At 36.1% G+C, this 23,343-nt stretch overlaps 1 protein-coding gene across 12 annotated transcripts in view; it reads right to left on the reverse strand.

The window, feature by feature from the left end:
• Window positions 1–23,343, reverse strand: part of EYA4 (EYA transcriptional coactivator and phosphatase 4) — a 166,153-nt gene that overhangs the window by 97,137 nt on the left and 45,673 nt on the right. For 11 of the 12 annotated variants that reach the window (XM_089530347.1, XM_089530341.1, XM_089530348.1 and 8 more), the window contains one exon: window positions 341–390. In XM_089530347.1, coding sequence (XP_089386473.1) covers window positions 341–390 — 50 coding nt within the window. Of the gene's footprint in view, window positions 1–340; window positions 391–16,714; window positions 16,866–23,343 lie in introns of those variants that run through there. The other variant, XM_089530344.1, reaches the window with a different exon arrangement.

Consider the following 23,343-nt stretch of genomic DNA (forward strand, 5'->3'; position numbering starts at 1 on the left):
TCTAGAGCATTTTACCCAACATAAAAGACAAAACAGTGGCACTAGACATATATTATAAAGCATGTATTAAAATATGTGCTAAATCAGCCATGAAAATAGTTCAGGCTTGCTTTTTGTTTCTACCGATTATGCACTCCATTTTCTTAATCCAGAATAGTACTGCCAAACTAATATTAATGCTGCACAGTGAAATGTATTCAGAAGAATACAACAGGAATCATTTTTATTATGTGGAAAAATGAGCCAGTGTTTATCTTGGGCTTCAGTTATTGTTGTGGTAAATAGCCTCATTGTTTTATATCACCCAGACTCATCAAAATGCCATCTTTTGTTGCTTTACCTGGAATTCTGAGGTTCTGAAACATCCAAATCTGTGCACGTTTTCTTCACCTGCAACAAAAAAAGTGATTGCCACTTACTTTCCCATGAAAAAACAAAAGAAACAGATAGACTTCCTCATGCATTTACATCACATAAAGTGGATATATCCCTCCTCAGTATGGTCTCTATAAAATACTTCTCACATTTTACAGTGTGGATATGCAATGCTAAACAGTGTGCTTCATTATTATCCCATGAACAGCTGCCAACTTAACTTCCCTTGACTCCATTAGTATGTAAAATGTTCAGCTAAAATAGTTTGGGAGTAGTCTGACTTGGAACAAAGAAACCAAAGAACCAGGTTCCCTGCTTAGAAACAGGAGAGCCAAACTGTTCTCAATTTTGTAAAGAAATGTTTTCCCAACTGATACTGCTTCTGTTTCCTGCTAAAGCTCACAATAATAAACACCAGATTCTGTGGCAAAAACTGTAGTGTTAGCTAAATAATACATACATTAATTTTCATCTTCTGAAGCCAGTATGTTTAGTATACTTTGTCAATGTGTGCTGTTCCAGTTCACTCACAAATAAAATCTGTATGTATCTTTAACATATTATATTCTTTTTCTTTTCAAGCCAACTTTACATCTATCACAGAATAAGTTCACATTTAAGTTCACAGAGTAAGTTCCTATGCTATGTACAGTACGTGTGGCTTCTGATTCAAGAACAAGAACTTTTACTACATATAGATTTCTTTGTTGCCAGAGAAGTTTTTCACAGACATTCAAGCAACAGTCATAAATATGTCTTTTAACTTCTCAAAGAGATTGTTATGCTTTATATCACAATGTTGGTATAACAGGTTTTATAATTTTTACTATATTCGGTGGGGAGGGGGTATGTTCCTGTATTCTTGCAATGTGTGGCAGTTACAATGAAGAAGGATAAAAAAATTGAGAATCAGTGGCTTGCCAGAATTAGTGGCATTAATTTTTGATGCACATTCAAGGTCACATCCATCACAATATGTCTTCACTGGCTTCAAACAAAATGAGAAGCCATAGTTTCCTGTTACAAGTACAATACAGTCCATGGGGAGCTTTAGGCTTCTTGTGCTCTCCAGAGCCCCACACCACCTCCAATCTCTCTCAAAAATGTAAGGGGAAATTAAAAGCTTCCAGTTCCACTTTAAAAGTAATAACAATTTGTTCCAACTGAACTCAGGGAACTGAGAATTGTTTAAACTGCATTCTGGGAACAAACTCCTATTTTATAGTATCCTAAAAAAATACAGTAGGATTAGGGGTAAATTAAATGTGCAATAGACAAAGACCTTAATGAAAAGGAATTGCCAACAGAAAATTCATTTAAAAGTTCTGGAATTAACTATTGTCCAAAACGCACAAAGGGCATACAGCCAGACCTCTTGACAAATTATCATGGACTTTTGGGCTCTTTTGTCCTATGAGTGAAATCAAACATTTTGAAACCAGAAGCATCAGTTATGTAGGTTTGTAATATAGGTTTGTTATGTAAGCAAGAAACCATGGATGACAGATAAAATGCGACAAGCAATAAAGGAAAGAAGGGAGAAAAATATAAACTAAAGCCTACAATTCAAACCCAGACCAGAATTGCCAAGCAACTGTCACTTTCCTTAAGCATATGGAACAACTGCCACAAATCTTACAACTACAAAATGTAATATCTCCCCTACTTCTGTTTGCTCCTAGTGATAGCGCTAATGGAATCTGCTATGAGAGCCCCGTCCTGTGCCACCATTCATCCGTGCCTGTTCATACGCACCTTTAATCCTATTGTGGGAGAAAGGTGTGATATAAATCCTGGAAATAAATAAATAAAATAAAAGTATCTACATAAGATGCACCCTCAGTCATTTTTTCCACAGCTCTAAACAACTGCTTGGTTAGAGCAGTATGGATCATTTCACCAGAAACTGTAAAGAGAAGCTACTCAAAACTTGTATTAGATCATGCAAACTCTTTTCAGACTGCACATAAAACGGTATATGTCAAAATAGTTACTACTATTTCAGCACTCTTAATGTTTCTGGTTGTGGTTTGGAATTGGGGGGGGGGGAGAGGGGATGAAAAGAAAACATCTTTATTTCTTATGTGTAAAGCACTGTAAAACATAGCCACAAAACTGAGAGGGGATACTGATAGAGAACACAGACGAACTAGCTGAAGAATCTCCTAACTGCTAGCTTAGAAGCATCACTTCTAGCATCCCCTCCCCACACTCCAAAAAAGAATGCTTGTAACAAATTTACAATATAGGCTACCATATACTCAACTATACTCGACTCATGTATAAAAAAGTAACACTTGCCTATATGAATTCAATGTCTGAAAACATGGCTCTTAGCTGTTATGATTATTTGCTGAATCCCATTATTTCAACAGATTCTTTTTTATATATTAAAAATGGCCTACAGATCAAGAAGCAGCAGTGATGCCAAAGATTCAAGACCCTGCAGAAAAGTAATGAAGAATAAACGATAAAGTGATGAGTAGCGGAGCCTTGCCATTCAAGAAGTAGACTTAAAACAGGATTTGAAGAAGGTTGGAATGAAGAAGCTTGGCTTCCACTGTCTTCCAAAACACTGTCTGAAACAGAATTTCCAATGTGCTACTGCCACTATGGAAAACAAAAAAGGAGTTGAGGGTATTGGCAGCAGCATCCTGAGCATATGTAGGACTGATGGGGCAGGGCTGCTGCCCAAATTCTCAGCTTAGCTCTAGATGTTTCCAACTTGCTCTGCACAGCTATGAAACAAAGCAATGTGTGTGGGTCACAGACACCATGAAGAAGAACATCCCATGGCAATGAACAAAACTTTTTTTGCTGTGAGAAAAGCCCATCTTTTTGTGTTCCAAAACACTACTTAAAACTTTCCTTCCGCTGTCAAGGGCCAAACTGATCTTTCAGTTCTGTTTTGATCATAAAACAATATATATTAAACTAGTCTATAACCATTAGTCCCACAACATAATCAGCTCTCAGGCCATCATGTTAGTGGAAAGCTGACTTGGAAATACACCAAAATAACACATCATCTTATAACACTAGTTTTGTTCCTGCAACATAAGAAAATGGAAAAATAATTGTGATGTATAATGCAATATGGTATTCCTTTGAGCATTCATCAGACACATAAAGTGAAGTTGTATGTGAACATTCAAGCCTGGTACTGAATTCATGTCACATATTCTACATTTTAAGTGACCCAGCAAAATCTTCACATGTTCAAGGGTGCTACAAAATATCAATGGGAACAGATGACATACCAACAGAGCTGTTTCAAGCAATATAGAATCCACTCAAAGTCTTACTAAAATCTGTCAGCAAATATGGAAAATAAAAGCATGGTCAACAGATTGGAAAGACTCAATATATATTCCAGCCTCTCAAAAAGGGAATACTGTGGTTTGCAGTAATCACTGGACCACTGCATTAATTTCCCATAAAAGCAAAATGATGTTCAAAATTTTACAACAAAGACTTTTACCATATGTGGAATGAGAAATTATTATTATTATATTTATTTATTTATGGTATTTATACCCCGCCCTTCAGCCCTAAAGGCTATCAGAGCAGCTGATATGACAGATGTCCAAGCTGGGTTCTAAACAGGAAGAGCCATAAGGGATGATATCGCACATATACATTGCATAACAGACCACACCAAATAATTTCAGAAGAAAACCAGCTTGCACTTTACAGGTTATAGCAAAGCCTTTGATTGTGTAGATCATGAAAACTGCTCTTAAAGACAACACTGTACCACAACATCTGATTATCCTAATGTGTAATCTGTACTCAGCAAAAGAAGCCACCATTAGGACACATCATCGAGAAACACATAGGGAAAAGGGTTAGGCAAGTCTGCATTTTATCACCCTATCTGTTTAATTTGTATGCTGAACTTAAATACAAAGCTGGATTAGACTCAGAGGAGGGATGTGTGCAAATTAGAGGAACATCAATAACAAAAGTCCTTGGAACAATTACGGAAGAAAGTCTAGGTCCTAGACGTACATTGTCCTGTAATTGTTCCAAAGACTTTTGTCTTCCAAGAACTCTAGGAAGAAAGTACAAAGGGCAGGCTCACCAATGAACATTAAAAAAAACTAAAATAATGACTATAGATGATTTACATAACTTTACAATAAACACTGAGATAGAAAAAGATTTTTTTATATCTTGGCTCAGTCAGTAATCAAAATAGAGACTTAAGAAATCAGAAGAAAACTAGGAATTGGGAGGGAAGCTATGAAGGATCCTCAAGTATAAAGATATATAATTGAAATACCAAAGTCAGGATTGTCTATGTCATTATATTTCCATGTATAGCTGTGAAAGCTGGACAGTGAAGATAGCTGACAGAAAGAAAAACAACATTTAAAATGCAGTGCTAGAAGAGAATTCTGCAGATATCCTGGACTGCCAAAAAGACAGAAGCCAACATGACTAAACTAAGACTGTTGTACTTGGACATGTCACGAGAAGATATGATTCACTAGAAAAGTGAATAGCAGCAATGTAGAAGGCTGTAGGATAAGAGTAAGATTGAATTACAAATGGGTAAGACTCTATCAAAGAATTATGGAAAAATAAATAAATAATAAAATCAATGGCCTCAGTTTGTAAGAGCAGGGCAGAGTGTCTCTCATTCATAGGGGTACTATAGGTTGATGTTGACTTGATGGCAGTTAACAATAATAATTAAATATGCAACACATAATATAATACATTATTTTTATTCAAATAATTAACTATCATGGTGAAAATTAATCCCACAGGAGTTCAGGATAACATATATTGTTCTTCTCCTATGCATCATGTATAACAAATTATCCTCAAAATAACATTGAGGTTTGGATAAGATTGAGTTTTTAGTCATAAAACTAAATCTGAACCTTATATTCTCCAGTTTTCTTCACTATATTAATATTTCAGTCAATATTTCAGGTATGGACTCCTGTTTCATTTCCCTGCCTCCCACCTTGCTTTCAATCAGCTAGCATGTAAAATACAATAAAATGCCATGTTTTCCTGGAAAACTGAACCACAAGTTGGAAAGTTCAGAACAGCACTCTGTGTATCATGCTTAAGTACTGGCTTCAACACTGCATCCATTTCCAAAGAGATAATAGGCAAAATATGTTGTAATGTGATATCTGAGGTGAGGCCTCTGAAAGATTCTACTTTCCTAGTTAAGGAAGGTCATATGGTACAGTTTGTACTACTGTACTGTTTTAAGATTTTCCTCCTAATCACTTTAATGACTGATATAAGTCAAATCAAGTAAGTAGTATATAAAGGAAGCAAAATTGCATCCAGCACAGTTTTTGCAAAAATACCACCAACATTTCAGAATAGACAGTGCAAGTGGAATGGATTCTATGGTTCAGTCCACACATCTAAATAGGTTCGCTTTCCTTTTGCACAAGGCCAGTCAAAAACAGGATGCACTGCTCTTCTTCAATGTTGTTGTTGTTGTGTGCCCTCAAGTAATTTCTGACTTATAGTGACCCTAATAGGATATGTTAGACAGTCAGCATGGTGTAGTGGTTTGAGCATTGGACTAAAAGTCTGGAGATCAGGGCTTGATTCCCCTCTCAAGCATAAAAACCCACTAGGTGACCTTGAGCAAGTCACAATCTCTCAGCCTTAGAGGATGTCAATGGCAAACCCTCTCTGAAGAAACTGTCAAGAAAACCCTATGATAGATTTGCCTTAGTATCGGCGTAAGTAAAAAATGACTTGGAGGCAAACAACAACAACAGCAACAACAACTTGATATGTTGTACAGCACCATGCAAATCTACAGTGCTCTATAAATAAATTTTAATAATAATAACAATAACAATAATAAGTTACTTTATACAACTTACACAGAGATCAATATCAACAGCTTACTATACAACTTTCACAGATATTGCTATCAACAGCTTTGAACAATATCTATCATTTTTTGTTCAATACAGTTCATACCACCTTTTAATATAAGAACACCTAAGGTACCCAGTAACTAGCTTTGGAACAATAATGCAATAAACCCAAAAATGATCTATTAAAAACTCACGAGAATAAATGTTCTTTACCTTGCAAGCAATATGCACTTTTTAAAAATACAAATGTGAAACTAACATGTATACATGTCGAAGCTGTTTAGCCTTAAATAAGGTCTACCTGAACAATGTTCTGGTTTACTGGCCATTGTCACTTCTTCAATATCAATTAGAGATGGAATGGAAATTTGCCAATTTCTCAACTGAAATTGAGTGTGAAGTTCTTAAACTACTCACTCTAACTTGTGCAGAAATAGAAATGGCATATTGACAGATGTACTGTTTTTAAATTAAAACAGGCCTTTGGCTTTCAGCTAGAAGCACCGATTTAACAGTATATTGGGTATTGTGAAATAATTTAATTTTAATGTAGAATGACATAGAACTGTGAATGGTGGTCCTATGTCCTATGTCACTCTAGCTTTTTGTCCCAACTTTAAAGAAATTATCCAAGATGCTGCACTCTACCCCTCTGTTGTCCCTAAAGATTCAACAAGGTGCATAGATTTTTAAAATGTTCAGACCAAAACCCAGAACAGATTCACTGTACCATTGACAGACTAATCATCCTGCGCCTGTTTACATATAAAGAATATGGCTGTCTTAGATCCTGCACATGGAGAAAGGTGGGATATAAATCAAATAAATAAATTACAAACTATCACTACAGTTTACCAAAGAAGATTACTATGTATAAACAGGCTTCCATATAGATTTCATTTAATAGTTCAGGAACACGATATTAAAATTTGATAAGTAACAGAAACCAAAGTGCATAGAATACCTTTCTATACTGCATTGTTTGCAAGTGGGACAAGCATTTAAATGTGCACACACCATTTCTGCAGCAAGCATTCTTCCTTTAAAAGTACAAATAAAGCTAGTAAGGGCTTGTTTGTATAAACATATTCTATATCTTAAGAATGACTGGAGTGTGCTCATGTTATTTTGAAATTCCCAGCAAACGTTAAGAAAAATTGTCAGCATTTATTATGAGATTTTATGTTTGAAAGTTAATTCTATTAAAGAAACTATGATAAAATGTGCTAAAGATCTAGGAAGAACTATAGATTTGAAGAGCTGGCAATTTTCTAGAAAGAAAACACTTCAATTCTCAAAATGCCAAAGTATCAGAGAAAACTACCTAAACATGGTTTATCAATGGCACTTGGCTCTGTCTAAATTAGCAAAGATATATAAAAATAAGGGAAATAAATGCTGGAAATTCAAAGAAGCGATTGGTAATTGGTACCATGTGTGGTGGACATGTACTAAGATTAAAAAGCTATGGGAAAACATTTATAAGAACATCAACAACATATTAGGCATAAAATTCAACATTTTACTGGAAATCTATCTATCAAACATGACCAATAAAATCTCTAATCAAAAGGCAAAGAAGCACTGGAGCACAATATTTTATATGATCACCATGGCCAGAACTCTCATAGCAGAAAAGGGGAAATCAAAACATTTGCCTACAATAGATGAGTGGTTGTTGAAAGTCCTAGAAAATATAGATATGGACAGGTTAACCAACTGGATAGAAGGAGAATTATTTGAAAAAACAAATACAGACTGGGAAGTAATAGTGAAGTTCTGCAAGAAAAGATGGTCAGAAAGACAAAATTCTATTATCATCATATTGAGTAAATCAAAGTCCTGAAAAGTCCTGAAACTCTCTCTGGTAAAGTCAGAACTCTAAGAGGTGTCAGACAGGGTTGCCTGTTGGCCCCCCTTTCTGTTTAATTTCTATGTGAACCATCTTGTTTCTGAATGGAGCTCTGCAGATTGTTTCCCACCCTCTCTCAATCTGATAAGCTTGAGGAGACTTCTACAAAAACTAGGCAAGGTTTGCAGCCAGGAGAACTTGGTTATTAACCATTCCAAAGCTAAATTAGTGTTCTTTTCTAAAAGGAAGCTCCCCCGTGAATAGTACTTAGATGGCCATCTGATTGAAATGCCCGGGGGTACACTTTTCCTGTAAGTGAAATTGGAAATGCCACTTAGAGGCAGCAAAACTTCTAGCTTGAAGGACAGCAAAAGCAATACTAACCTTTAGAAGGATCAATGGAGGTTCCCTGGTGTGCCCCATTCTAAAAATCTTTACGTTCAAAGTTCTGCCCATTACTACATGGAGCACAGCTATGGAACAGGTCTATGTTGCAGCAACTGAAATTATTCAGAACAGATTCTTGAAAGAACTGCTAGCTCTTCCTCTGGGAGTATCCTCTTCATTGCTAAGGCTGGAAGTGGATCGCCTTCTATCAAGGCTACAGTCCACAAAGCCGTTATGCTCTATGGGAAAAGATCGGTGAACTTGGACAAAGGTAATTTAGCAAAACAATGCTTTATTGAGCAAATTGCTAAGGGTGGATGGACTCACTTTTGGACATCATTGTCCCTTTCCTATTTTGAAAATGTCCAGACCTCAATCATTCATAAGGGCAAATACTCTATAAGAGATAGGATTTTTGAGTTGGATTCCTTTGAAAATTTGCTTGCCAGCCAACAGCAATCGTTCTCGCCATAGTACAGCCTTATAAAGAGGGAACAATATTTCCAAGATTTAACTTTTATAGCCTTCAGAAAAGTCTTTACTGTCCTCCATTTTCAGGCAATGCCTTCAGCTCATTTAGATGGAAGGTAAAAAGGACCCACACAGTGTTTATTCATTGGTGGTTCTGGGGAGGTGGAAGACCTAGTGCCTTATTTTTTTACACTGACCACTATATAGGGACAGATATAAATCCTTTGAAAACGAGGGCAGGCTGGACACTGCCTGATATTATTTGTGATCTGTTTGCAGACCATTCCAAATCAATTACACTTAAGGTGGCCACCTTCACAGTAGCAGCCCAAAAGATCCACTTGTTTAACTGTTTCATTTTATCATTCTACTAACCAAGTAGACAATTAGAAGTCAAAAAATAGAATTAACATACAGAAGATACAAATTTAATTAAAATATGTAATGCTGTGAAAATACTGTGATAGATTATGTTTATCTGTTATTTAACCTTTTGGATTAGGGAGATTTCTAGTAACAGAAACCGCCTTTGGAAATGAGCAATATAACTGTAAGTAACGTAAGAAAAAATAGAAAATGTAATAATACATTTAGAATCATGTATCAAGTGTCCAATTAAAATAAATAAATAAATAGTTAATTCTATAATGTTACATATTATAAAATGGAAAAATCCCTGTCATAATAGTTGTTTGATTACTTAAGTTATTGTTAGTTAATTGATGTTTAAACCAGACTAAATCATGTGATTTATAGAGAATGGTGTGTTGGCCAAATGACCGTAATAAAGTTATTATTATTATTATTATTATTATTATTATAGAGAATGGCATGCAGGTTCTCATTGTTCACCTTAGCAAAACAGATTATTGTTATTCACTCCATCAAAAGAGTTTCTTTTGTCCTTATCTTCTTCCAACCTAGAATTTCTTCCCTTCACACTCCTTAATATAACTGTTGCCTGACAATAGTGTGAGTCCAACATATCTGGGTGCTTTCAGTTGGGAAAGGTATAGAATCTCATCCTACAACATCTCTAATTCAGTTTACTATTCATCTGCATTTCAGTTTTCTTTTCACATTCATCAGTACACATGCACTCCGTTTGTTTGTTTGTTTGTTTGTTTGTTTATTATTTCATTTATAGCCAGCCTTTTCCCCCAGAGGGACTCAAGGCAGCTCACAGATAAAACCTTTAAAATTGTTACAGAATTCAAACAATTAAAATGTCTATGCATATAATATACACACATAAAATATACACAATATAAAATATAATATAAAATCACATAAAATATACACAAGTTAAAAACAGTTTAAAAACCCATCTGCTCCATAAAACCACCCTGCTATGCATTATGTACAGAAAGCCTGCCAGCATAAAAATATTTTTATTTGGCGGTGAAAGGTCAGGAGGGAGGGGGCCAGCCTAGCCTCCTGAGGAAGGGCATTCCAGAGGATGGCAGCAGCCACTGAGAAGGCTCTCTCTCGTGTCCTCACCAGGCGAGCCTGTGATCTTAATGGAACCAAGAGAAAGCCTTCTCCTGCAGATTGTAGGGCTTTTGTAGGTTCATATGGGGAGATACGCTCTCGCAAATAGTCTGGACCCAAGCCATGTAGGGCTTTATAGGTCATGACCAGCACTTTGAATTGTGCCTGAAAACAAATGGGTAGCCAGTGGAGTTGTTTTAACAGGGGAGTTATATGCTCCCGGTAACTGGCCCCAGTCAGCATTCTGGCTGCAGCATTTTGAACTCGCTGAAGTTTCCAGACAGTTTCCAAAAGAAGCCCCACATAGAGTGCATTGCAGTAGTCCAAATGGGATGTAATCTGTAGCCAGATCTGATGTCTCAAGGAACGGGCACAGCTGGCGCACAAGTTTAAGATGTGCAGATGCACTCCTGGCAACTGCTGAGTCCTGGGCATCCAGGCTCAGCTGTAAGCCTGAGATTTCAGGGGAAGTGTAACCCCATCCAGCACAGGCAATGTCCCTATTCCCTGATCTACCTTACAACTGACCAGAAGCACTTCTTTCTTGTCTGGATTAAGCTTCAATTTGTTCAATTTGACACCTCACTCCAAAACTCCAGATGACCTCTCCCAGCAGTTTCATGTAGATGTTGAATAATATGGGGGACAGAACAGAACCCTGAGGCACCCCACAGTCCAGCAGACAAGGAGTTGAACAACACCACCTTCTAAGAAAATCCAGAACCACCGCATAACAGTGTCCCCAAGTCTCACCCTAGAAAGGCGGCTCAGAAGGATACCATGGTCAATGGTACCGAATGCCGCTGAGAGGTCCAGCAGGACCAACAAGGATACACTCCCCCTTTCCAGTTCTCTGTGTAGGTCATCCACAAAGGTGACCAAAGCTGTTTCTGTCCCATAGCCAGGTCTGCTACCTAATAGCTGAGCCATAATGCATTATGTATTTTCTCCTCAAATGCCTTGCATATTAGGTTACTAAGGAGTGGTTTAAGTTGGAATGATCTGTTTCACCATAAAGACAACAATAAATGGATAGCAACAAAGATTGGTCATTGAATCAAGAATAAAGAAATCTTAATCTGAAATTTTGGAGTCTCTGAGGATATGAAGGACATTCTTCTGTGCAACTGAATCGATGCATTCATTCTGCTGCACCATTCTCAGTCAAGTGAGGTCTGCAAAAATCAACAGTACAGAATATGTTTTGCATTCAGGAGCCAGGAACACAAAATTCAATCTGTAATATTTTCACTTTTAATCAGATATCTAACAAAATTGCTTTCCTTTGCACCCATTTGAGAGCCGGATTGGGGCTGCGATAACAGTACGCTGTGGCCCCAACCCAACATTTTCCCAGCACAGAAAGAAGTGGCAAAATGCTGCTCCTTTTTGTGCTAGGAAAAAGGCACCTTTACTGCTACCACCAGTTTTCCGCTGCCGCCTTGTGGTCACTCAGGCTGCTTCATGGCAGCCTCCCCAGCGGCTTGGGGGCATGTGTTGTGTGTACACCACCACCCCAAGCTGCTGACTCTTTTTGCCGGTCTGTTCAGCCCCTTAATTAACCATGTGCATAACACTGTGTGAACAAGATTACAAAGAGATTCATTGGAACTCATCCCAAAAGATATTATACAAATTTGTATATTGCACTATAATACAAACTAATCTAGAATATATTCAATAACGGAAGAGAAGTTAGTGCAGCAAGACACCATGAACCTCCACTGTCCAAAAAGATTCAAAACATTTTCCTTCCATACAGGCCCATGTGTTTCAGATCTATATTTATGTATTTTATCTTAGAGTGTTTAAATAGTTTTATGTGATTCAATATACACTGTACCCTGCCTGAAGTCTTGGCAGGTAAGAAAATAATAAGTATGCATGTTATTATTAATTAATAATTATACATTATTATTATTGGTCTAAATTTCTGAAAAGGACCTAACTTCTTGAGGGCCTGTTTCTTCAAACAAATCACTTTCCCACCCTATCCTCTTTCCAAGACTCTTCCCCCCTTTTCTCCATTTTTGATTGGTTGTTCTGTTACTCTTTCATGATCTTCAGAAAATTCTCTTTCGAGTCTACCTAATAGTAGAGCCATGATGCATTTCCTGCTATCTTGATACTAACTAATTTTCCTAAGGTAGCAAGTCTTCCTGATTTACTGAATCTGACAGAAGTAGAAGCCTCCCATGCTAATGAATTTGAATGACCTAACCCACTAACCATATTTTTAACTTCAGAGTTAATTTGGTAATCTAGGGTGTTATGAAAAAAATACTGGAAAAAGCTGATGCATTCATGCTTAACAAGTTAATTCTTGGCTTTGTCCCTTACATTCTACTATATTTTTTCTGGATTATTATGAAAGGAAGTTAAATAAAAGATACTGTTCATTTGTCACAACCTAGAGAACAGTGGTATCATTCTCCAAATTATGAAGTAGACAAAATTCAACTACATATTTAAACCAGTTTCAGCCTAAAGCGATATGTTGTTGTTGTTGTTGTATGCCTTCAATTCATTTCCAATGTATGGAAAACCTAAAACAAATCTATCAACTGATATATGCAGAGGCATAAATGGAAGTAAGCTACTACTTATATCAAGCAATCATTCAATGAATACATTTTTATTCCATTCTACATGTAAATGTTTATGGTTGTTGTTTTTCAAGTCATTTTCGAGTTATGGCGACCCTAAGGTGAACCTATTAAGGTGGTGGTGGTGGTGGGGTTTTGCCAAGATCTGTTCAGAGGAGATTTCCCCTGAGGCTGAGAGTGTGTGATTTGCCCAAGGTCACCCAGTGAATTTCATGGCCGAGCTGGGAATCAAAGCCTGATCACAGACCAACACTCTTACCACTATGCCATTATAGAATCATAGAGTTGGAAGAGACCGCAAGGGCCATCCAGTCCAACCCCATTCTGTCATGCAGGAACTCTCAATCAAAGCATACCCGACAGATGGCCATCCAGCTTATGTTTAAAGACCTCCAAGGAGGGAGACTCCGCCACTCTCTATTGAGGGAGTTTGTTCCACTATCAAACAGCCCTTACTGTCAGGAAGTTCCTCCTAATGTTGAGGTAGAATCTCTTTTCCTGGAGCTTGCATCCATTGTTCCAGGTCTTGTTCTCTGCAGCAGCAGAAAACAACCTTCTCTTCTCCAGGCAAAACATCCCCAGCTCCCTAAGTCGTTTCTCTTAGGGCATGTTTTCCAGACCCTTCACCATTTTGGTCACTCTCCTTTGGACACACTCATTTCTTAACACCTTTTTTGAATTGTGGTGCCCAGAAATGGACATGCATTTCTATACAGTTGGCCCTCCATATCCACAGATTTTTTTATCCATGGATTCAGGCATCCATAGACTGAAAATATTCTATCTATCTATCTAAATTTCAAAAAGCAAACCTTGATTTTGCCATTTTATATAGGGGACACCATTTTACTACCTCATTGTATTTAATAGGACTTGAACCTCCATGGATTTTGGTATCCATGGGGGGGGGGGGGGGGGAGTCCTGGAAACAAATCCCAGCAGATACCAAGGCCCTACTGTACAATAGTGATATATTTTTTCAAGTGTAGAAAAAGTAATAAAAATTTCAAATGTAGAATAACCTCCTTTTCACCTCTATTTTTGATATAGAGCAAATGTGAAAAGTGTGCTTAACTACTTCACCAAGTGTAACAGTTTACATGCCTACCTGGGAGTATATTTTAATGAATTTAGTGGAGCTAACTTCTAAACAATCATCTTTAGGATTACATTGGAAATGTATGTAGTTTTAGGGTCCTTGTTTGAAGTCTGCAGCATGTAAAATTTTGTTAAACATATATACAACTCCAGTATACATCTGTATTCACTTTAAAGACATTTTAGAATTTGGGCTCATATACTGTCGTGTACTATCATTTTTTCATGTTTATTTTTATTGTTGGTTAGATTAAGCACCAACCATTTTACATGTCAATTAATAGCCAGGTGCACTCTTAACAAAACGTGACCATTTTGATCAGTAAGAATACTTAGTTTTATCTACAAGGATATTTATTTGAATATTCCCCATTACTGTAATCAAACAAAGAGGTCCTAATAGAGCCCAATTCTCCATTTGTGATTATTTATTCCTTACAACTAAATGCCACAGCCCATATTGTTTTACAAATACTATAGCTTTAATTTAAGTTATCATCACTGGGCATGGACTTTTAAGATTAAATACAATGTAAATAATATATATCCTTTTTTCAAATTAATTATTCTACAAATACTTTTTTCATACTGATGACATGTTGGGTAAATTGCATTAGAGTTTGTTTTGCTTTTTAAAAGTGTATTTTTAGACTGGCTGGAAGACATGTTTGCAATCATTTTCATCTCTACAATATTTACTTGTAATTAATATTTTAACACATTCCTGCCATTAGTTCACTGCTTTCAAACAAACTTGAAGCGTACTACAAACGTTAAATGTATGTTAAAATTTCAACATCACACGAGGGGGCTTCCTCTCATGCAGCAGGGCTTTTCTTTCTTGATTCCAAACCAGCTCCACAGTGCCTCCCCCTCAACTCTTTGGACCACATTTTCAGAGCACAAGGAGAAAGGGAGGAAGGAAAACATTATCTTTTCCACTGGAAGACATACCAAAGGTGGAGGTAAAAAGAGAGAGAGAGAAGAAATTGACTATAAATGCTATTTCATTCTAACTATGCTAATATACATTATAGTTGCTTTTCTTAGCTCATCTTAAATTACGACTGGTAAGCAAATAATACCAGATATCATTCAACATACTCTTAATAGGTTGCTTGGCATTTATGTTTCTTTAACAGCTGTCTTCCATTTTCTAAACATGCACTCATCATTTTCCCCACATTAAATCTGAGAGGACTTCCCAGATGCTCTTTATGGTACATGCTATGGAATTTATCAAACTATTTTATACAACCATATAGCGTAATTATACTTTTTTAAAAAAAAATTGAAGGATTTCCACAAATTTAACATTTGAACAATTTCTAAGAAAATGTAATATGCTACATGTTATTCATTTAGACAAATTTTTCTATTAAATATTCTTTGCTTGGAAGTATTTCCATATTTTAAACGTACTGAGCAAACTAAGAAAAGAAACATATAATCAGATACTGCTGCTTGCTATTCACTAGATTCATACAAACCAAACTGAGCGATTATAATTTATCATATTTTTTCTGTGACACATGCTCCCTGAACAATACAGTTCCCTCCAGCTGTAAATCAATTTTCATAAATGGACAGTATAAGCATTTTATTTATCTCTAAAAAAACATTACTTCCTTTACTAAAGTAATAAAATACTACTCCTAAACCCAAGGACTCTCCAATGTTGTCTTGAATGAAAGAGACATTTAAGAAGCAGTCGTTGTTAATGCCAATTCACATCATGGATCCTGAATGGAAAACGGCACTTAACTTTGGCTGTATATGTATCTGAGTCGGCTGTTCTTTCTACAAGGTAGAAAATGTATTATGTATACATGGCTGCAGCAGATTAACATCTGCTGAATGGGTATTATTTTACATGCAGATACTTTATTGGTATCATTATATATCAAATCAAAATTTCCAGCATATCTTCTAAATGCAGGACATTTTGGCTCTGGAATGCCAGGTCAGATCACCAAAGCAAAGAAAGAAATTATGTTTCATTTTCTGGTCAAAATAGTAATTCACCTCTGGAACATTACAAAACTAGTACATAAAAGGTCTTCATTTTGGACTACATATTGGGCTACAAATGTTCCCCACACTTATCACAGCATAAGCTCCACTGCACATAACAGGATTTACTTCAGAGTAAGTATACATATAATTGTGCTGTTAATTACAGTAAAAAATTATTCTAATGAACAGCTAAAACTGTTATGTGTCTCTCTCACAAAAGATAGCCAGAATGAATATTTCATGTATTAATTATCCACATTTTCATTTTGCTTCCCTTCTTTTTACTGAGAATGAAGGCATCCAAGTATGAATTCATGTTATTTATTGAACAATCATTTATGAAATGGCTTGCAAGTAAAGTGATGAAAGCAATCTCTTAAAATACTACACAAAGGGATAAACACAACTCTAAGCAAACCTGAAAAAAGAAATTATATCTAAATAAAAAGTTAGTGATTTCCTGGCTTAAATTATTAGACACTACATGCTCTCTCAACTGTTTCCTGAACATGCTAATCACTACCTCATATGGAAATAAATCACAAGCTTACCTCATTTCCTTTTCAAGAAATTTAAAAGAACTCCCCAAGCATGCCAATTCCCTTTTCAGGTTTTGCACCAACTATGTTCTGCTACACAAGTGCTGGAGATGCATGGCTAAATTGAGGATGAAACAATGCCATAGACAGCACTGTTGCTTTGAACTCAGGTAGAAATAAGACACTTTGTTCCTCCTTGAGCAGTCACAGCAGGCTCAGTGGGCTTACCTAAGTTAACGAAAGTGAGATCTGGATAGTAAACAAGCTTGGCTCAGACCAATGGCTTTCCACACCCTTCTGTTTATAGTAAGATGACTTGCATTCAGAGGTCACCCTCATCAACAGCTTCTGTCTTTCACTTGCTATCTTATGTGGTGCATTTATCTCAGGGCTCTTTTAATGAATCCAGCTCTCCAGCCCCTACTTGCCTGCTGTCACTGTGACACATCTGCTTCTCATTATAGGAAGTTCTTTTAAATGCATACAATCACTTATATGTACACAAAATACATCAATATAATGTTTCATTATAGCCAAAATGTAAATGTAGTAGCACTAAAGTATTTTTAAATTACAATATGTTTTCAATATGAAATAATAATAGTATCTTCTCTCCCAGAACAAGAATGCATTAAACACCATCTCCATAATGTAAACATAAAATAAAATAAAATAAATATAAAATAAAACATATGTTAATATACTATAACCAAAATACAACCCCTTCAGCTCTATCAAAACATCCAAATGGAGTAGGACATTACTTCCACAATAATAGCAGATCAGCTTAAAAATAAATAAATAAACAAATAAGAGGGAAAGAAAGAACTTGACAGAAAACAGAAATTGCATAAATGTAATTTCCATAGTTCTATTGTTACTATTGTTACCATATTTCATTTCCTCCTGCAATAATACAAATGTATGATTTCAACAGTGTTTAATATGTTTGTGGACATGATAAGTATCCTCATTATTGCTGTCGCTATGATGTTCATCATGTAATTAAAGCTCTTTAGGACATTGAAATAAATAACAATTTAGCCAAATAACAGGTACAACAACAGCAAAGTTAACTGGCAAATGTTGTTTCTGTTTTATGTCGGGAAGTCCTTTCCCACTCTATCCCGAGGTCTAGAGCAAGCAAGTATACATTTACATACAACAAAGAAGCAAAATCCTGAAGTTCAGTGTTGTACAATGGATACTTAAAACTGAAGATGGCACTCTCTCCCAACACGAGCACAATCTCGCTTGTTGCCCAGACATAGTGTTTGAGTGAAAGTTACACCTGCAGAACATTGTCAGCACATTGTCCCAGAGCAACATTTAAATGACAGCAGTCTGACTCCGTTAAAGCTAATAAAACATGATTGATGACTGGGATTAAAAAGCTATCTCAGTAGATTAGGATATTTGTGCCATCATTTGACAGCTCCAACACTGTATTATTAGAAAGGATTGCCAGAACTGCAAGGGTCATCATTAATGCTTACATTTAGGACCACCCTACACTGTACTTTTTTAAAGACACAGCTATGTTTTTGAAAGTCAAATCTGCATCCACATAATGTATTACTCTGATTTAAAAATCAAACTTTTATGTAGAAGTAATAGTAAATTGAAATACTTCGTTTTTAAATACTGCTTCACATATATTTTCTCAGCAATCCTGAGAACAACCCTTCATAATGGGTCACAATTAGCTTTCTCATTTTACAAAAAAAGAAAGACACTTGGGCTTAGAAAATAACAGTTTCCCTAAAATCATCTAGAAAGTTTATGCCTGAGATTATATTTGACCTGGGGACTTCCTATCACACACTTTTAACAACTATGCTGCTACAGTCAGTAACATAAAATGGATTTTAAATCAGATTAATATTCTGACATATTTAAGCTATGCTTGTGACTCAGGTATCACTTTTTTAAAGTTATGAAAGAGAACAGATAATTCATACATTTTGTTTAAGTTACCAAAGAGAACAAGTAATGCATACACTCCCAATCTTTCAATGTGAAATTTTGCTATTTAGACATTTAGCTACTACTTATTTGGTGTCAGAAATAATACAGAGGATTTCCTCAAACAGGTGCCCCTCCACAGTAATTATTTGAAATATTATAATTCCAAGTAATCCCAATATTATCACATCATCCAGTGTAAAATAGCTAGCTTCTATGACAATAAAAATCTGGTGAACCATATTTTGGAGAACTCACAATAGAACTGATTGCTCTTTATTGCTACAGCAACAAAAGCAAAAGCCAGAATCCAAGAACAAAATATGCATAAGTCAATATAGAAACAAAGGAAATATATTTACTTATTTCTATTTTGTATTTTTAAATAAATACCTTTTGTTAATTATATAAAACCTATGAAACATACTTATATGAATTACAACTAAAGAAACAGAAGTTATAAGAAATACAACGTTTCTTTAAAAAAGAATTTCTCCAATACTCCAAGTACACTTTCCAGAATCTTTGTGGGAAACAAAACAAGATGATATAAGTCATTTAAAACTGGTGCTGAGTCTAATATTTTAATGTAACAATGATGTTCCTCCTCCCACAAATGTAGGCCCATCTACTCAAAAAGCTCAAAAATTGCTATCTAAAACTCTGGCAATGACGAAGAAGAAAGAAATCTTTGCTTTATGAAACATTGTTAAAACCATATAAAAACTGGCATTGCAAGTACTATCTACTTAGTATATGGATGAATCTATTAATTTCAGTTTCATTTGGTTTCTCATTCTTCTGGTCTTAGATTCAGATCCTCCAGTTTCCATATCAGTATGTACTTTTTAAAAAAATAGTCTGAACAAAAATATGTATATGTTATCAGGAATATTTCTCCTAAACATATTTGTATTTCATGTTTTACATATTTTTCCCATGCATACTCATACATTTTCCCACTAATATAAATATTTTTCCTGCATTTCCACTAGAATTTAAAGAATTTCGAAGCAGAACTATGTTTTGGTTTGCAAAATGGAATGTGTGAAATAAATATGTATGCACTAAAGTTAGAACTGAGAAAATATCCTTCATCCTTAGAAGATGTGGTGTAAAACTCAGTAATTTATGCACCTTACTGGAATGAGCATACGAGAATACTCAAGACAAAATGAAAAACCTACACAATCCAAACATACTTGTATATAAAGCCCTACGCACAACATTCTAAAAAACCATAATAAATATCACTGATTAAAATCAACAGAAATTTCAAAGAGAACCTTACCATTAGCAATAGTAAAACTGGGTATGTAAGAAAGTCAGCCTCTGAGCAGGAGAGATGCTGGTGAATTGTGAGCCCTGGTGGCACAGTGGTTAAATGCCAATACTGCAGCCATTTATGGTCACAAGATTGTGAGTTCGATCCCAGGCACAGCTCTATGGTCCACTCAACCTTCCATCCTTCCATATGTTGGTAAAATGAGTACCCAGCTTGCTGGGAGCAATTGGCTTACACATTGTAAACTGTTTAGGGAGTGCTAGTTCACTGATAAGCGGTATAGAAATGTACTTGCTATTGCTATTGCTATAATATCTAAACTTTATAGGTAAAGGTATTTCCCTTTGATAAGGTTGTCAAGTCACATCCGACTGTAGGGGGCAGTGCTCATCTACATTACTAAGCCGAAGAGCCAGTGTTGTCAGAGACTACTTTGTATGTCATATGGCCAGTATGACTGCACAGAACAGAACCTTCCACTGAAGTGGTACCTATTTATGTACTTGAATTTGGATGCTTTCGAACTGCTGGTGAGCAGAAGCTGGGACTAGTGATCGGAGCCTATTCCATCACACAGCACTTGGGCCTCAAACTGCCGACTTGCTGATCTTGCAATCATCTTAACTGCTTGAGCCATGTACAACAAAAAGGTGAAATCCAGTTAGTTCCTTATACTGGGGTAAGAAAATTGGACTGGAATTCCCATCAGTCCTAGCAAGTACAGCAGTTCAACCTTCGGAGGGCCACAACAGACAAACAATTGAGCCCTCAAAAGTATAATGGAGTTGTCTACACTACCTTAGATTATAAATAAATGCATTTTTATTAACATTTAAGTTCTTTATTTTTATTTTTAATTACATTCCTTACAAGATGTGTAATTCTTCTTCTTGTGTTCTTAAAATCATTCCGTTACTAAGTAAATTGAGTAATAATGTTTGTTATTACTATCTAACTAATCTCTTCAATGTTGTCACTAGCTTTACAGTGAATACTAAGGCCACCAATTAGGATGGTATGCAGCTACTGTCACACTTTCCAGAACAATCTCACTAAGTTTAAAAGCACAGCTCTTAAAGTTACAGGCCTAGGTCTCCCCCCTTTAGCTTCAAACAAAACTGAATTGATATTTGCTTTTAAAGTACATTGTTACTTTCTTTACAATGCAAAGCTCTATTGCTGACTAGCAAGAAACAGAGTATAATGAATTAACACTTGGTGGGGAAATGTGCAAGTTCTTAAAGATTATGTATGTTTCCTCATACTTGTCTGTACCTCTAGCCAATGTTGCCAAACTTTGGTGCTCCAGATGCTTTGGACTTCATCACCCAGAATTCCTGACTGTTGGCCAAGCTGACTGGGGCTCCTGGGAACTGGAGCAAAATTTGGGAAACATTGCACCAATGCCTTAAGTCCCACCCATTGCTAAAGTGTGTCTCCCTGCAAAACCATCCTCAAATTGGTATTAAGACCCTGGTAGAATCATAGATTTGGAAGAGAGTACAAGGGCCATCCAGTCCCCCTGCCATGGAGGAATACACAATCAAAGCACTCCCTTTAGATTGCCAACCAGCCTCTGATTAAAAACATCCTAAGAAGACTCCGCCACACTCCAAAGCAGCATATTCCACTGTCAAACAGTTCTTATCATCAGAAAGTGCTTCCTAATGTTTAGCTGGAATCTCTTTTCTGAAATATATTCCCCAACATTAGACTAAAGCAAAAGATGGAATTATCATAGCTGGTTCCACAGCTAGAAACCATTACTCTTTTGAATTACAGAAAGGGGGATAGCTGTGTTGGCATTTCAAACAAAAACCCACCAAACAGTGATACCTTTATTGGCCAGCTGAAATGTACAATATACATGTTACAAGCTTTTGAAGCTCCATTGACTTCTTCATCAGGCAAGATGTTACAAACCAAACTTTTGAATTCTTTTGAATTGCCATTCACAGAAATCCGCAGTGCACTCAGTCAATTATCCAGCTGACCAGGGGAGTCTGAGAACAGTAATCCAAAAAGTAATTTACCAAACTCAACAACACTTCTCTATATGCTTTACTTAAATGTGGCTTTCAAGAATGGGACCTCATCATATAAGATTTCAGGGCAATATTTCAGTATGCACTATAACGTAAATAATAAATTATTTTAAATCATCACACAGTACAAGTCATAACAAGTTTAAATTATACTTTCAAATTGCAAAGGTTGCTTATATGTGCATGACTTTTCTTGCAAATAAGCAGAATGGTTTATAGAATTGTTTTTGTTTCTCGACCAGACATCAAACAAGTCATTGCTATAGATCTACCAGGAAAAGACCATAGTGCGTGTTGGATTCCAATATGGCTTATACTAGGGAAGTCAAAATACATGCTTCACATGCAAAGATCCCAGGCTCAGTCTCCTGGAAAGTGTGATGAATTAGCATGATTTACTGATGGTAGACTGATAGCTTGACTCAGTACTTCTATGACACACCTTTTTATGTTCTCATTGACCTATCGCTACTAAGCATTTTAAGGCCAGAAATTTCACATGACACCATTATGACAAGAAAAAATGAAGATGCAGAAGGGAATAATATGATATGAATATGAGATGTAAGGTAGTTAATTTTCCCAAAGATGAATTCAATTATTTTGTTGTTCTTAATTGTCTTGCACAATCACCTATTCCATTGACTCCATTTATATCTAGCCTTTCTTTCCTTAAAAGAGTGCTACAATTTATTAGCACAGCAACCACACAAGTTATTTTAAGCTGTGAGATGGGTGAGTGTAGATTTGATCCTGAGTCTCTTCAGTCACATTCAGCCAGTATAATACAATTTAAAATCAACTAGAATGACTAAAAGACTCTCTATTCATAATGTTAAAATAAAGAATATGTGTGTATTGCTTGGTTATTAGCACTCTCTTCCAATCCCTTTGTAAAACAAACAAACAAACAAACAAATAAATGCAAACCATTCAGTTTTAAAAGTTAGGTCTGGCATTTATCATCTCACCACTCTATAGAAGATCTCCCATATTAACAAATGCCTCCAATGAGATATGAAGTGTGTATCTTTCTGAAAGAGAAATCTATGATGTTTATCACACTATGCTCTTAAAGAGGTACTATTCCAGTGTGACTCCTCTAGCAGCCTCCTGTTGCATGCTGGGATTGGCAGTTTTAAGGAGCTGAACCTCTCTGCCTGAGAATTCTAAATACCCCTCCTTAAAACTGCCAATCCCAGCATGCAACAGGAGGCAGCTAGAGGAGTCACACTGGAATAGTACCTCTTTAAGAGCATAGTGTGATAAACATCACTGTTCCTAGGCAACAGACATATAGGACTTGTAAAGTAACTGATTGAAATCCCAGTGTCCCAGGATGATGA

Source organism: Sceloporus occidentalis, unplaced genomic scaffold (genome assembly GCF_023333645.1).
Source record: "Sceloporus occidentalis isolate IW3139 unplaced genomic scaffold, rSceOcc1.0.p SCAF_6, whole genome shotgun sequence".
In the NCBI taxonomy this organism is placed as follows: Eukaryota; Metazoa; Chordata; class Lepidosauria; order Squamata; family Phrynosomatidae; genus Sceloporus; species Sceloporus occidentalis.